Source organism: Salvelinus namaycush, chromosome 26 (genome assembly GCF_016432855.1).
Source record: "Salvelinus namaycush isolate Seneca chromosome 26, SaNama_1.0, whole genome shotgun sequence".
Classification (NCBI taxonomy): Eukaryota; Metazoa; Chordata; class Actinopteri; order Salmoniformes; family Salmonidae; genus Salvelinus; species Salvelinus namaycush.
Window position 1 is genome coordinate 22,435,924 of NC_052332.1, and position 17,350 is coordinate 22,453,273.

At 41.6% G+C, this 17,350-nt stretch overlaps 1 protein-coding gene across 1 annotated transcript in view; it reads left to right on the forward strand.

Moving 5' to 3' along the window:
* The window catches only part of LOC120021257 (nucleus accumbens-associated protein 2-like), a 60,199-nt gene extending 49,560 nt beyond the window's left edge, over positions 1-10,639 (forward strand). The window contains exons 3-6 of the mRNA XM_038964928.1: positions 2,392-2,568; positions 2,987-3,092; positions 3,445-3,542; positions 4,067-10,639. Coding sequence (XP_038820856.1) covers positions 2,392-2,568; positions 2,987-3,092; positions 3,445-3,542; positions 4,067-4,605 — 920 coding nt within the window. The 3' untranslated portion in view covers positions 4,606-10,639. The remainder of the gene's footprint in view (positions 1-2,391; positions 2,569-2,986; positions 3,093-3,444; positions 3,543-4,066) is intronic.
* The last annotated feature ends 6,711 nt before the right edge of the window (positions 10,640-17,350 follow it).

The window sequence follows — 17,350 nt, forward strand, 5'->3', positions numbered from 1 at the left end:
GCTCCGCAATTGCATCACACTCTCCATCTTCGGCTCGAGCATGAATTGGCTTTTATGCACACACACGCAGGCACACATACAGTGCATTCGAAAATTATTCAGATCCCTTGACTTTTGCCACATTTTGTTACATTGCAGCCTTATTCTAAAATTGATACAATTATTTATTTTTCTTCACCAATCTACACACAATACCCCATAATGACAAAGTGAAAACAGATTTTTAATACATTTGCAAATATTTTGAAAATGTCGATAATAAAAAAACAGAAATACGTTATTTACATAACTATTCAGACCCTTTGATATGAGACTCGAAATTGAGCTCAGGTGTATCCTGTTTCCATTGATTATCCTTGATATGTTTTTACAACTTGATTGGAGTCCACCTGTGGTCAATTCAATTGATTGGACATGATTTCGAAAGGCACACACCTGTCCATATAAGGTCCCACAGTTGACAAAGCATGTCAGAGCAAAAACCAAGCCATGGTAGAAGGAATTGTCTGTAGATCTCCGAGACAAGATTGTGTCATGGCACAGATCTGGGGAAGGGTACCTAAACATTTCTGCAGTATTGAAGGTCCCCAAGAACACAGTGGCCTCCATCATTCTTAAATGGAAGAAGTTTGGAACCACCAAGGCTCTTCCTAGAGCTGGCCGCCCGGCCAAACTGAGCAATCGGGGGAGAAGGGCCTTCGTCAGGGAGGTGACCAAGAACCCGATGGTCACCCTGACAGCTTCTCTGTGGAGATGGGAGAACCTTCCAGAAGGACAACCATCTCTGCAGCACTCCACCAATCAGGCCTTTATGGTAGAGTGGCCAGACGGAAGCCACTCTTCAGTAAAAGGCACATGACAGCTCGCTTGGAGTTTGCCAAAAGACATATAAAGGACTCAGACCATGAGAAGCAAGATTCTCTGGTCTAATGAAACCAAGATTAAACTCTTTGGCCTGAATGCCAAGCGTCACATCTGCAGGAAACCTGGCACCATCCCTGCGGTGAAGCATGGTGGTGGCAGCATCATGCTGTGGGGATGTTTTTCAGTGGCAGGGACTGGGAGATCAGTTAGGATCAAGGGAAAGATGAATGGAGCAAAGTACCTTGATGAAAACCTGCTCCAGAGCGCTCAGGACCTCAGACTAGGGCAACGGTTCACCTTTGCAACAGGACAGCGACCATAAGCACACAGCCAAGACAACGCAGGAGTTGCTTCAGGACGTCTCTGAATGTCCTTGAGTTGCCCAGCCAGAGCCCGGACTTGAAACTGATCGAACATCTCTGGAGAGCCATAAAAATAGCTGTGCAGAAACGCTCCCCATCCAACCTGACAGAGCTTGAGAGGATCTGCAGAGAAGAATGGGAGGAACTCCCCAAATACAGGTGTGCCAAGCTTGTAGCGTCATACCCAAGAAGGCTCGAGTCTGTAATCGTTGCCAAAGGTACTTCAACAAAGGACTGAGTAAAGGGTCTGAATACTTATGTTAATGTGATATTATTTTGATTTTTAGAAACTAATTAACTAATTTTAGGCTGTAATTTAACAAAATGTGGAAAAAGTCAAGGGGTCTGAATACTTTCCGAATGCACTGTACTTGCACTCATGCACACACACAGACACTAAAACACCCCACTGTCCTTACTGCAGAGGTTTTTATTTTTTGTTGCAGAGGGCATTGCTATTGGACAGGTTTGTCTAAGTCTAGAGTTTCAGATATTTATGAAATCCATTCTATCTACAATCAGTCAGAACACCCCAGGGTGACATTGTGGGATATTTGAGAGAGAGTGTGTGTGTGTGTGTGTGTGTGTGTGTGTGTGTGTGTGTGTGTGTGTGTGTGTGTGTGTGTGTGTGTGTGTGTGTGTGTGTGTGTGTGTGTGTGTGTGTGTGTGTACGCGCCATCTTAGAGGTCAATGTGAAGGTTTTGGGAGGGAAATTAATCCACAGTTTGAAACCAGTAACACTCTCCCCTGTGTCTCTCAAGATGCTGATACAGCACGTTGCTTATCTGGAACTTAGCTGTGCTAGGCCTTGAATCATTTATTAAACACCCTCACTTTTAATGGAGATCACCTTAACCTTGTGTAGGCTGATGTTAAATTCTATCTAGCTTTCTCCTTGAAATATGTAAGAGCACTGTAGAAGGACGAGATAGTAGCCAGTGTGTCTGCCTGTCTCTCTTTGTCTTTCTGTCTCTCTGTATTTCACCCAGGGTGATCTTACCTCCCTCTATATAGAAAGGGTTTATAGTTATTTCCATAACTCTTATGATATCTTCCACTACAGAGTTAACCCACTCCCTCTCCTCACCTGTCTCTCTCCTCACCTGTCCCTCTCCTCACCTGTCCCTCTCTCCACCTGTCCCTCTCTCCACCTGTCCCTCTCCAGTTCAGGAAAAGCCAGAGATGGCAGCCATGCCCCTGTCCCTGGAGAGCCGCTCCTGTGTGCTGATCCGTAGGGACCTGGTGGCCCTGCCCGCCAGCCTCGTCAGCCAGATCGGCTACCGCTGCCACCCCAAGCTCTACACCGAAGGAGACCCGGGGGAGAAACTGGAGCTGGTGGGAGGTAGGCAGCAGGAGGGGAGAATGAGAGGGGGATTGGTGAATACTGGTTAGATGAGACCAGTTTTTTTGAAGTAGCAAGGCTGAGGTCTCTGTTGGTCTTTGGTAAAAGGGTTGAGGTAGAAGGTAGAGATTAGATCAAATGCTGTATGAAATGTTGAAGTTGAAGTTGATTTGCCATTTGTAATGAATACAATGGAAATCTTATTTATTCAAGAGGTGTCACATAAAATAAGTGATGGGAATGAAGATAAGTGATGGGGTGAAATAGCACTGTCTCGGTGAGAGTACTTTTACAGCATAAATGTTTAATGAAAGAAATGAGAGTTGGGTTATAAAGTAGCGATAGAAATACATAGGGTAATGGAGTCATGATGGGGAAACCTATTTCAATCAGGAAGCTCTCTCTCACGCCACCCAAGGTACATCTGTGTTTATGACACGGGGCCAGCTGATGAACTGTCACCTGTGTGCTGGCATCAAACACAAAGTCCTACTGCGTCGCCTGCTCGCCACCTTCTTCGACAGGTAAGTCAAAGCTAATCTAAAAGGTATTGATTAACAGTTAAATGATTTACATGTTTTAGGTGTGACTCAGATCCAGAAGCTGTTAGCTTTATTAGTATAGTTTTCATGATGAAGTGTCTGTTTCATATGCGATCGTATTCAGACTAAAAATCCATACACATATCCAACTTACATTTAGATTCCTTGTTTTCAATGCCCTTACTTGCACAAAGTTTAGTATATATGTATGAATCTATCTTCTCAAGTCAACATAAACCTACGGTTTGCAGTGCGGTATAGTCGTGTTGAAACGTGTACTCATATGGAAGTGGTGTTCACGCTGCCCTCTGGTGTTGGCTCTGTGTACCTGCAGGAACACCCTGGCTAACAGTTGTGGGACTGGCATCCGCTCTTCTACCAGTGACCCCAGTAGGAAACCTCTGGATAGCCGTGTGCTCAACGCTGTCAAACGTGAGTCTGAAGTTGATCAAATGGTGATCTTACATTGTTAAATATCTGGTTGTTTAGAATGGAGGATAATGGTTCAGGGGGATGGCAGCCTCTGTTGAATGATGTTACTGTTTCAGAGTCAAACTATTGTAGATGGTTTATGAGACTTTGAATGAAGAAGTGTGGTGTTCCAGACTAGTCTGTAGCCATTAGCCATTTTAGGTTATGAAAACACAAGCATTTATGAATTTATGGAAGGAGTAAAACAATTTTTTAAATGGCATACTGTAACATACTGTAATATTCCTTTTTTTTTTTTTTTATCAACTATTCATATAGACTGAGCCACAGGCAAAACAGCTGGTTATTTTTAAAAAGAATGTCTTCCAACTCTTTCTGTCTCTTTCTCTCTCTCTCTGTATCTTTCTGTCTCTCTCTTTTTTCTCTCCCTCTGTCTCTGTCTCTTGTTCTTTCTCTCTGGCTTTTTCTGTCTGTCTCTCCATTTCTCTGTCTCTTTCTATCTCTGTCTCTCTCTCTCTCTCCAGTCTACTGTCAGAACTTTGCACCCAACTTCAAAGAGAGTGAGATGAACGTGATTGCCGCAGACATGTGCACCAATGCGCGGCGCGTCCGCAAACGCTGGCTACCCAAGATCAAGTCCATGCTGCCTGATGGTATGGAGGTCTACCGGGCCAGTGTGGGGGTGGCCGCTGGTGTGGGCCTGGGCCTGGCCATGGGAGCCGCCGGACCCGGGGTGGTGCTCCCCTTCGAAACCGATTTTAAATCCCTGACCCCCTCTAGCCTGTCCCTAGACCAGAGGCTGTACTCGGAGCAGAAGGACCCACGCAGGACTCACTCTCTGTTGGACACAGTCAGCCCAGGGTTGGGGGAGCCTGGAGGGGAGGGCGTGGACGCAGATATTGTCGGTCCTCAGGCAGGGGAGGAGGAACAGGAGGAAGAAGAGGAGGAGGCTGGGTTGGAGGGGGCCTTGATGCCGGGAGGCGAGGCCGGGGGGCGGGGTGACATGGCCCCAGGACAGGAAGGGAAGGAGTTAGGAGAGGACCTGAGAATGAACGGGCAGTGAACATCCTCTGGCGTCTATCTCTGATCCATCCACCGCCACACTTTCTTTCGCTCGCTCTTTCTCTCCTCTTCCACCCCTCCTCCTCCGCCCTTTCCTAAGGTAACCTCTCAGTACAAAAAGCCATGCTCTCAGAACTTACAGTACAACACACACACACACTGTGTATTCTTTAGCAGGGCAGGGAGTACAAGATGTGTTATGTTGAACAGACACAAGCATTGCTGGGGAACAAACAGAATTACTTAGCGAGAATATAAAAGCTCTCATTTGAACATGAAAGAACTTTACTTTAGACCTGAGACATCAGGTCATTTTCTCCGGACTATTTTTAGTATTCATCTTCAAGACCACATTGTAGTTAAAACTGAACAAAGTAACACTGTTGTGTTATCATTCCTGCATAGTTGTAGAACTTTCTACACAACAGTAACAGTTACTGTACATCTATGGAGTGTGGGTCAGATAAGACTGTAAAATGATAGTCCTCTTTCTAGGAAAGCAGCATGGGTTCTATAAATAACCTAAGTAACCTTGAAACAGATCACACTGCACTGGGGGTGTGAGAGACTAAACATGCAGTACTCTACAGGAGCAACATGGCTCAGTGTATTTAATACAATTTACCATATTCCTTCTTAAAGTGCCACACAAATTCTTGGAAGAAATAATACGATCTCATCGCAACATACAGCAAATCAGTTGAACAATTTCACGTTGGGAAATAAAATAGCATGTGATGTTGTGAGAGAGAGAGAAGAAACTTTTAACCTCCTTTCGTGTTGCTTAAGGGTTGTGGTTTTCCACGCAATTGAAAAAATCATCTGGAAACACGAAGAGCTTTTTGTCTGGATCATCCTTAGACAAGATGACGTCATCTTCGATTGGCCAGTCAATGCAATGCCTGTGTCTTTTAACGGATAGACGCACGTACATACAGTACATATACACACACGCACAATCACTGTTCCCACACACTTTGTGATTTTAACCTCTAATACAGTACTGAGGCATCTGAGACTCTGACAAATCAGCTTAACAGTACTTGCAAACTTAGCATACCCTTACAATAGTACACAGTAACACAGACTGAGTCATGGAAATGTCAGAGACACGAACATGCACTAAAACAAAGCTTGCATGCAAAACGAATACAGAGGATCTGAAATACATCAACAACAGTGCCACTTATGAATATGCATACAGAAAAGAAACAACAGCTGCAGTTGCCTGAAGATATATCATTAATATGGAAGGAGATACCTTTATATATGCGTTTCTTTTCGGAGTCATGCATTTCGCCTGTGTTTCACCCAGGTTTGTTAACTTGGGTATGGCCTGGCTTTCATCTGGGGTGGAGGGCACTAGAGACATGCTGAATTGAGCATACGACATAGTAGTGAGGACTTGAAAGTGAGTTGCAGGTGAAAAGCACGGTTTTACTAACGTTACGGCGTGCTCGAAAGGATCAGCACTAAGACTACAGCACCCAGCCTACAGCTTTCTTGCATCCGCTATTTGTTTTTTGTAAATTATTGAATGAAACTAATCTGATACATTTCTGTTGGCTTATTGCATTTGCACTTGAAGAGGTTATAGGAAGAGATTGATGGGGAGCTTATGGAGATGCCTAGACTGTTCTAAAGAAGTAGGCTAACTGAAATTTGCCCCATATCTCCCTGTTCGATTGGAGGATTTGAGGTTTGTGGACTTGGACGGTCGGTAATGCTGACAAAGACTGTTGCTCTACGGCAGGGGGGAGACGAGAGACAAAATGTTGCACAGCGACATTTACTAGTTTTGTTGCACTTTAGTTTTTATATATTTTGTCTGTTCTCGCTCTGTTACTTTTTGCCTAAAGTAGGGAAGGAGTCTATAAATAGCTTCTAACGATAATGGTTGGTCGATAACCCACCGGAATTAGTGCTTGGGGTAACACATTGATAGGCCTATCAGACACCCACACTGTATGTTGTAGTTTATGAATGTGTACTTGATCATAAGACCTTGGTAAAACCATGAGGCAAGGAGACAGTAGAATTGGAGTGGTCCCAAAAACCTAAATAATCAACTTCCAAGAGAATAATTTTGATGGCCAGCCTTTTAAAAAGCCTTGCTTTGAATTGTTGTCTTATAATCGCATGATGCAAAAGCACATCATGTTTGTTATATGTTATTGTTCTATATTAAGTGAAAACAAGATTGATCTGGTTTTAGAAACGAATATCAATGTCAATCGACTACAGCCTACACTAAGCCACGATTCAAGACGCTGGCAGTTATCATATTGGCTTGGGATCTCATAACAACGAAACAAGAGAGAACAAACAAGATCACATTTCCTCTGTCAAATTCAAATGCTTTATTATATGTGCCATTTTTTAGACTGGGCCTGTTATGTTGTGTTGAATATCTATATGATCCTGTTGTATGGTTATTTTGGGGAGGCATTAACATGGTCCGGTTTCTTTAATAAGGAGCACAGGGTTATAATTGCACTAGGTAATGAGAAAACACAAATGTTTACAAGAGTATTTTTTGGAGAAATGTGACCTGCAATGGAGAATAAGGCAGGGGAGGGGGATGGGTGAATAGGTGTGTGGGACTATGGGTAAATGTGAACTGTAGAACTGCTTCACCTAGCCTTGGTAGAGTACGGGAACAGTGCTGTACAGTAAAATACAGTATCTTGGTACCACAAGAGAAAACTATTTTCTAGCACCTTGTACAGTGTTGTATGTATTCATTTAAAAGTGGGCTGGAGAATGGAATAACATGACACTTCTTTGAAAACAAAGGTGGGGTATCTGACTTTCCCTCTAAAGGCCACTAGAGCTGCTGTGTGATTTCAATAAATAAGGACTGTGAAAGTCTTCCATTGTGGAAAATCTCCAAATATACAGTCAAACTAGCAATGTTTGTACTGTAGGCCTATATACTTATTCTATCCACATCCCGACAAGAAACCAATTATCTTCCTTGTTCTCAATCTCTATTCATCTATAAGTAAACCTGCTTGTTGCAAATCACTAATAGATAGGAAAGATAGACTGTAAACCAAACCTGTAATATAGAGGTAATAACTGCAAATCGACTCCTTTGGTCAATTTGCATGTGCAACCACTACTGGCTTTAAGGGGAAGTGAAATGGCTTTCCAGTAAAATACTGTCATAAGGGAGGTGAGTTTTCCTGTTCTGAAGAAGGGGCGGGGATCAGTGCCTTAATTGAGACTGCAGGGGGAGAGAGTGGTGTGCTTAGTCACCATCTATTTGCATTGGGACATCAACAAATACAGAAACTAGCTTTAGAGTCCTAATGACATAATGGAGAGTTTTATGTACAGTTCTGAATGCTAAGGTAAATGATGCTGACGGTAAATAGGCTCTGTTTTCTCAGAATACATTGGCAGGTGAGGTTAGGATGTGGGAGGTGTCTTGCTTTTTCTTGGAAAATAACCCCTAAGGCTTTACTGTGTTCTTGTAAGCAAATAATAATAATGATTTTGGACTTAAGCCCCGAACCAGTTGCCTTCCTAAAATTCATCAAAATATGTGTAAACTCAAGAAAAACAATACTGTGACATTTTGCATGGAAATGCTTGTATAGGTCTAGAGAATCTGACAGACTACAATAGTGACATATTATCACATATATTAGAAACCTTTGTTAGTTTCATGCTACTGGATGGTATAACAACCAGGTTTACTCCATGACTTGTCAGTAGTGGTCTATACTGCTTGAGTGGCAGGATATTTAGTTATTGGTGTCACTTTGTTATTTCAAAACCACCTGGATAACATGAGAACTTGATCAATCTGCAAGGTATATCACACACTCAAACAGTTATCACCATAAATGTCCACAAAGACTGGAAAAGCTTCAGATGACCCGTGGAGTAGGCTACAGTAGTACAGACTTTCACCCATAGGAGCCCTTATGTACATTATCTTTGTTTATTTACCTTTTTTAATGCTTCAACTTGTTTATATCTGATCCGCTTCCTGCCTACCTTTCTGCATCTTCTGTACCTGATTCTGTCCAAGCCCCCCAAAAACACCCTCACAAACTGTATTCTTAGCTCTCGCCCTAATGTCTTTTTGTGGGGGTGAAGTTGGAAATGAAATGATGTTGCACTAGAAAACTGAGTGAAGCTCAGAGAATGTCATGGCTAACCTAAAGAGAATGAGCTCTTTTTGTGGTGGCTGAAGAAATAAAGTTCTGTCCCATATGTAACATAATACAATGCTATAATTTACAATGTTTACGTTAGTGTAGCACTTTGCTATTTCTTCAAATAGAGGCCTATTGACTACCAGAAATCAGCGATAATCTGACATTGCATTTTGGTCCAGCTTGTCCAATGAATTCAAAGAGTAGGATAGAATATGGGATTGTGCTGAGTGGGTGTATAAATCCACCATTTTGGCAATGCAATGTGAACAGTCTGCACACAGTAATCTGAGCTGTTAAGTGTTCCCCTTAACCAACTGCTTTGTCTGGCATTTGGTTACCCAATTCCTACAGTACACACTTCTACACAGCTCTAACTCAGTACCCCTGGTTTGGCTTTTAGTCCTGAAAGGAGAGGTTCTAAAATACAGTAACTACAAGTCCTTTCATATGGATTTTCGACATGTTGAAATAGGGTCAGCCTCAGTAACAACAGGCTTTTTTTCAATGTCTGTAATGCATGCTGATACCCAGACACCCATTATTCCTACCTTATTGAAGTCTATGATCTTGTCACATTTTACTTCTAAGTTATATCAAGCTCTTTGCTATAGTCGCTTCTGACAAAGCAGACGGCCATGAATGAGTGTCCATTTTGTCTACCAATACAAAACCTATTGACTGTTAGCATAAACCCACCCAGCTTACTACAGTAAAGTCTGAGGAATTGGAAGACTGACTATTGCAATGGATGTGCATGTGAACCTATGGACAGACTAAGAAAATAACTGCACTAAGTTTGTTTGTTTGTCTTTGGACATAATGCCATTAAAATAAAGAATAACTATATTAAATAAAATAAAAATGTAAGAGTGAAGGTTGGACGACAGACTTAAGTCTCTGGGAGCAACCTTCAAAGCCATGTGCTCAGAGCGCTGACAATCAGAACAGGGAAGACCCATGTGCACTATGGGAGATCTGTCGTCAATAACTGGGCTCCTGCTAATTCCTGCCTTGTTGCTTCAAGCTTTGCTATTGGTCCATGTGAGCTACTTACTCCAGAGTGGAGGCCCGTGGCAGTTCCAACTCCAGCCCTCAGGATTGCCTGGGCCAGTGTTTCCCAACTCCGGTCCTCGAGTATTCCTAACAGCACACCGTTTTGTTTTAGTTCCGGACAAAAACACCTGATTCAACTTCTCAAAGGCTTGATGATAAGTTGACAAGTAGAATCAGGTGTGATTGCCTAGGGCCACAACAAAAATATGTACTGTTGGGGGTACTCGAGGACCGGAGTTGGGAAACACTGGCTTAAGGCAACTTATTGGTTCTCAGTGCACCTCTCTCAGCTACTGTAGATTTGATTGAGAACCTGATTGTTTTTAGATAGAAGTTCCCCTTAAGTACTGATCCAGGACCTGCTGTGTTTTTACTCCTAAATGTCATGTTCAGGATGAGGGTAGTTTAAGCTGATCCCAGAGCAGCGCTTTGGAGTAACTTCGCCTACTTGACAAATCTATAGGACAAGTGACTTAACATTTGTCGATCTCTTAGAGATTGGGTTCCATAGGGTTGGAACCTGGCAAAATGGTTTTAATGGAACTATGTGACTGCTTTATATTTTAAAAGACGATGATTAAAATGTGTATGCGCTTTCTAACTCAAGCATCAATAATATATAAAAGACAAACACAAGATGCCACTTTTGATGTTGCATAAAGAATACAAAATCTCCATCCCCGTTATGTTTTTTCCTTCCACCATCAGTTTTAGTTGAGGTTGACATTTATGTAGTTCAAGAGTAACTGATTTCTTTCAAATGCAACATTGAGAAGTCTGCTTTTTAATAAAACTCCTTACTTCACCATATCTTCTGTCTTCTTGTTTTATATTCCCTGTTTATCATTGTTCTTTTTTTAAAATAGGCCACATCAACATGTACCAGTCCTTGTTTAACTGGTATCAACAGCATGAATAGAGCAATTGCGATGGTAGGCCTATACAGTGTTGAGAAAACTCTGGAAACAAATAGAACACATTTCTCAAAATGATTTGTAGTTACTCTAGGTCCCTAAAATTCTAATCTAGACCTCGAAGCCGTTACAGTGCTTTTCTTCCCCATTTTCCCCTCTAATCAGGGACTGATTAAGACCTGGGACACCAGGTAGGTGGTATAAATTATCAAGTAGAACAGAACCGGCAGTAGCCTACTCCCGACCTTGGTCGTAGGGTAAGATTTGAATACCCCTATTCAGGTGTATATCTTTTACTCACACAACAGTTTGGAGAATATAAAGTTATTGGGACGAAGCCAAGGCCAAGGGGGCACATGACAGGTTTGATGTGTGATTACTGTGGACTGGCATGGTCTAGCTAGCTAGCTTACTGGGTATCCAACCATTTCAATGATTGTGTTGTTAAATAAAATGTCTAACATTATAGTAAACATTGTAAACATAGCATTTCATAATTTATCTTCTTCATTCTACCAATATTTTGGGATATTTTTTCTTTCTCTTACCATCTTGAGGTTGATTTGCTCTCTGAGAAGCTCCTGTCTGATTTGGACACTTCCAAATTTGACGTCACATGTGAGTATTGGGCAATGATGTATATGCCACGTTCAAATTCGTAACTTGTAAACTTGTTGTAGAACGAGTTTCCCAGGATTGGAAATGATGCAGACAATTACATTGATGGGAGCAACAATCTATCTGCAATATTAAAGCTGATCCACCCCCCCCCCCCCCAAAAAAAAAAAATATATATATATATATTAAAGAGTTTCACACTTGGAAAGTATCAGAATCAACCAATAGGAAGCTCTACGCAAAAAACGTACATAAAGTTTAACTCGGCGGTTCCGAGTTCCCGAGTTGACTTGAACGTGGCATTACACCCTGGATTGCTGATGCTCTTGCCGCGTTCAAGACAACTCGGAAACTCAGAACCTCCGAGTTAAAATGTGCGTTCGTTTTTTTGCGTTGAGCCTCCTATTGGTGGATTACTGGTGCCCTTGCTGCATTCAGACAACTCGGAAACTTGGATCCTCCGAGTTAAAAATGTGCGTTCGTTTTTTGCGGAGAGCTTCCCGATCTACACCGAGTCTGGAATTTCCAATTTCTGAGTTGTCTTGAACGTGGCTTATCCATTCGCGAATGCGAGGCTTTGAAGCCACCGGCCATATTGGTACTCCTCAGAATTCCAGAGGTGTATTTGATCTGGTATATTTGATCTGCGCATGTGCCAGCACCGGTAGCACAAGCCTCAGCTCTATTGTGGCAGTAAAGTGAGTTCGGAAGAACTGAAAGTATGCATCTTAGAAATAGTTTTCCTCTACAAACTTTAAATGTCCGAACTCGGAATCAAATAGGCTTCACAAAAATAACATGGTCGCTGTGGTAGAACGTTTATTTTATTGTTCATTTTCTGCATTTGTTTAAGTTCCATCAGGTAACCTGATTTAGGTGTCCATGTAAACCGGATTATTAGGGAAAACGGTCTTCTTGCAAAGCATAAACGTTTTAAATCTGACTATCCACAATAATCATAGAATTGTGTGCGTGTAACTGTACTCAATGTTTCAAGCACAAAATTACCTGTCATGAAGTATTTTTTTGTTAAAGTGGGGACAGTAACATTGGTGCTCTCAAAAAGTATACTTTAAGGAAAATGTTTTTATATATTTTATGTTTTATTTATTTGTATGTTTAGCTCAATATAATTTTAAAGTGTATGTTATAGAATAAACGTGGCAAAACCGAATGTAGATTAGTAAAATCATTTTTATAGCTTCCAAAATATAGCTTTTTTACAACGATGGGGGAGTACTAAAATGGAAGCTGGCTTCAAAACCTTGTCCCCTGGAAATTCATCTATATATAAAGCAATGGTCTCGGCGATACATCTCTTCTGAACGGAAGCGAGCATGCCTATCGCTCTGGGTTTGATTATTCTGCCTTGCAGATTACTTTTGCGCGTCACTCCATTACCGTTTTCCTAGAAGCAAGATATTGACAGTACAGTATGTAGAAACTCTGTGGTATTATGCTGGCAGCAATATCCCTATTATTTATATTTGAAATAAGAGTCCCTCTGCAAAAACATGCTTTTGTACAAATGTTTTTCACAGCATTGCAACCACCTTTGAAAAAATAAGTGGATAATTTTACATTTTGTTTTTAATATTGTATCATTTATACCAGCATCACTTTTGAAAGTTTACACAAATACTGGTATGTTGAAAGGTATTTTGTAGGCTATATTTAAATACACTTTTACTGAAATACAGAAATATGTTCATCTATGGATTTCCCATGATTGGGAATACAGACATGCATCTGTTGGGCACAGATTCGTTTAAAATTAAATTAAATGTTATTTATCACATGTGCCGAATACTTGTGAAATGCTTACTTATAACCCTAAACCAACAATGCAGTTTTAAGAGAAATAAGAGTTAAGAAAATATTTACTAAATAAACGAAAGTAAAATATAAATAAAAAGTTACACAATAAAATAACATTAACGAGGCTATATACAGCTGGTACAGGTACTGAGTCAAAGTGCAGGGGTACAGGTTAGTTGAGGTAATTGTGGTAATATGTACATGTAGGTAGGGGTAAAGTGACTATGCATAGATAATAAACAGTTAGTAGCATCAGTGTACAAAAAGGGGGGGGGGGGTCAATGCAAATAGTCCGGGTAGCCCTTTGATTAACTGTTCAGCAGTCTTATGGCTTGGGGGTAGAAGCTGTTAAGGAACCTTTTGGATCTAGACAGTACCGCTTGCCATGCAGTATCAGAGAAAATAATCTATGACTAAGGTGTCTGGAGTCTGATCATTTTCCACAGGCCACAAAAAAAGGTAGGAGAGTGGATCAGAAAAACAGTCAGTATCTGGTGGGATCCCCATTTGCCTCATGCAGTGCGACACATAGAGTTGATCAGGCTGTTGATTGTGGCCTGTGAAATGTTGTCCCAATCCTCTTCGAAGGCTGTGCGAAGTTGCTGGATATTGGCGGGAACTGGAACCCGCTGTCGTGCAATTCGATCCAGAGCATCCCAAACAGGCTCAATGGGTGACAAGTCTGGGGTGAGTATGCAGGCCATGGAAGAACTGGGACATTTTCAGATTCCTGGAATTGTGTACAGATTCTTGCAACATGGCGTTGTGCATTATCATGTTGAAACATGAGGTGATGGCGGCGGATGAATGACATGACAGTGGGCCTCAGGATCTCGTCATAGTATCTCTGTGCATTCAAATTGCCGTCAATAAAATGCAATTGTGTTTGTTGTCCGTAGCTTATGCCTGCCCAGACCATAACCCCACCACCACTATGGGGCACTCTGTTCACAACGTGGGACATCAGAAAACCGCCCGCCCACACGACGCCATGCTGGCAGCTCCCTGGTACAGTTGAAACCAGGATTCATCCATGAAGAGTACACGGCCACTAGCGTGCCAGTGGCCAGGGAAGGTGAGCATTTGCCCACTGAAGTCAGTTACGACGCCAAACTGCAGTCAGGTCAAGACCCTTGTGAGCATGACAAGCACGCAGGTGAGCTTCCCTGAGATGGTTTCTGACAGTTTGTGCAGAAATTCTTCTGTTGTGCAAACCCACACTTTCATCAGCTGTCCGGGTGGCTGGTCTCAGACGCTCCCGCAGGTAAAGAAGCCGGATGTGGAAGTCCTGGGCCGGCGTGGTTACACGTGGTCTGCGGTTGTGAGGCCGGTTGGACATACTGCCAAATTATATAAAACGGCATTGGAGGCGACTTATGGTATTCTCTGGCAACAGCTCTGGTGGACATTCCTGCAGTCAGCATGCCAATTGCACACTCCCTCAAAACTTGACACATCTGTGGCATTGTGTTGTGTGACAAAACTTTACATTTTAGAGACTGCACTGTTGGTTAGGGGCTCATAATTAAGAATTTCACTGTAAGGTCTACACCTGTTGTATTCGGCGCATGTGACTAATACAATTTGATTTGATTTGATTTGGCCTTTTATTGTCTCCAGCACAAGGTGAACCTGTATAATGATCATGCAGTTTAATCAGCTTATTGATATGCCACACCTGTCAGGTGGATGGATTATCTTGGAAAAGAAAAAATGCTCACTAACAGGGATGTAAACAAATTTGTGCACAACATTTGAGAGAAATAAGCTTTTTGTGCATACAGTATGGACATATCTGGGATATTTTATTTCAGCTCATGAAACATGGGACCAACACTTTACATGTTGCATTTATATTTTTGTTCAGTATAAATTGTCTCTTGTGCTGGGTAATGGGTTTAACAGAGTGCTGGTGACTCCTTACTCCACCCACCCCATTCACTGCAATGCAATACACTGAGTAAACCAAACATTAGGATCACCTTCCTAATATTGAGTTGCCCCCCCCCCCCCCCCCCCTTTTGCCCTGAGAACAGCCTTAATTTGTTGGGACATGGATTTACAAGGCGTCGAAAGCATTCCACAGGGATGCTGGCCCATGTTGACCAGCAGTGTTGCAATTCTTGACACAAGCTGGTGTGCCTGGCACCTACTACCATACCCCATTCAAAGGCACTTAAATATTTTGTCTTGCCCATTCACCCTCTGAATGGCACACATACACAACCAAGTTCTTTAAATAAGACAAGACAAAGGCTAAGTAATAATCACTTTTTCTAAGAATTGACAATTTGGAGAGATGGAGAGGTGAGAAGGCTGTACATAATTGGGGTGATATAAACATATATCAACATGATTTTACTAGCATACTGCCTCAAAAATATTTTATTTTGTCAGGCCAAGTGATTGACATGATGCATTTTTTGGTTCATGTCAAGACTGGCCTTGGGCTGGTTTATATGTGTAAAGGTGCAGCCATTTCCATTACCATTAGGTTAATCTAATTCGTTTAACAGATATGTTAGTCCATCATTGTTTACATTGTGTTTTTGAAGCAGTTGACTTCTCGACTAATCAACTGCTAATAATCGGTATTTGGTACCTCCATTGGGGCAAGGCAAGAGTGCATGAAAGTCTAGTATGAAATGGCATTTTATTTCACACTGGAAGCAAGCAGGGTAAGCAAAAGAAAAAGTGTTATGGTGTTTTGTCTTCCCAACTGATATTCATCAAAATAACAGTACATTCATTTATTATTTTGGAATTAATATAACATTCAAGACTAAATGCATATGTCTATAACACATGTCTATAACACAGTCCCCCTCCAAAGTTACACATATTTGGTTAGTAGAGACGTTACTGAGTATTTTCCACCCGACTTTAGATGATACGGGTAGAAAGGTTTTCTCTCTACAATCCAATATGTATTCTATGTACAATGTATTGCATAGGGGGCTATGGAGGGGGTGGAGTGGAAACCATCAGCAGGCGGTGGGACACAGTCCCCCTCCAAAACTAAACATATTTTGTTAGTATAGAGACCCTACAGAGTATTTCCCAACCCACTTTAGCTGAGGCAGGTAGAAAAGTTGTCTCTGCATCCCAATATTGTATTTCCCACAAAAAGTTAACCATATATTGTTTTATTGTTTTCATAAATTACTTATTGACTTTTCTTGTTGGCACCATAAAAGTGGTCATTGATTAAACAGCAATATCTTTTGAATGAGTTGTCCACATTGCAATGTTTTGAAATTGAGGCTTATATTTTTAAGGAATTCCTCATTACCATACGGTAGTGACGTCATAATTTGTGCTGCTGGTAGAATACCCGTTCTTATAACAGCCAGGTGACTGACTGCTTCTCAGAAGGAAGGCTGGCGAGGGTGAGAGACGTGACTATTGTGGGTCCTCTGGGGAGCCTCAACAACATCATGAAGCTGACGAGGCAGAGAAGAGTCTCTCGATTCCCACCGGGGACCAGAATGAAATATTGTGAAAAATGTATGCACTCACTACTGTAAGTCACTTTGGATGAGAGCGTCTGCTAATTGACTTAAATGTAAATTGTAAGCCTGACCTCTGCTCTGTCTGTGGGGAAATGCTTTGCTCAATCAACCCATCTTAAAGTACACCAGCGCACACAAGAGAGAAGACATAAGGTTGCCATAGACACCATTGAAAACACAGTGAATTTTGAAATGATTTGGGGGTGAAGGGGGCCACTAGGTACTTACACATCCATAAATCACTTACAGTCCTCATCTTATTTAATGTAAGCCTACTGAAATGTATACATATACACAATGTCAGTCCGGAGTTCACGCCAGTCAAACTCAATCAAGCCCAGATAAAGTATTTGAAATGATTTCAGTCACAATGTACACAATGTTAACAATGTAATACTAGGTATGTTTAAGCAATGTAAAATACAAATAAAAGCTTGTTCATCACAAAAACAAAAACAAAAAAAAGTTATTATATTATGCGGCGTTCAAAGACATGTCGGAACTAGGAAACTCCAATATTGCTGACTTGCCTTTTCTTTGAAAGTGGGACTTGTAAAACTACAACCAAATAGCATATCGGAAATATCCGAGTTTCCTAGTTCCGACTAATACATGAACGCGGCATAATACATTCGTGAATAATGCTAGTGTCACTTCCG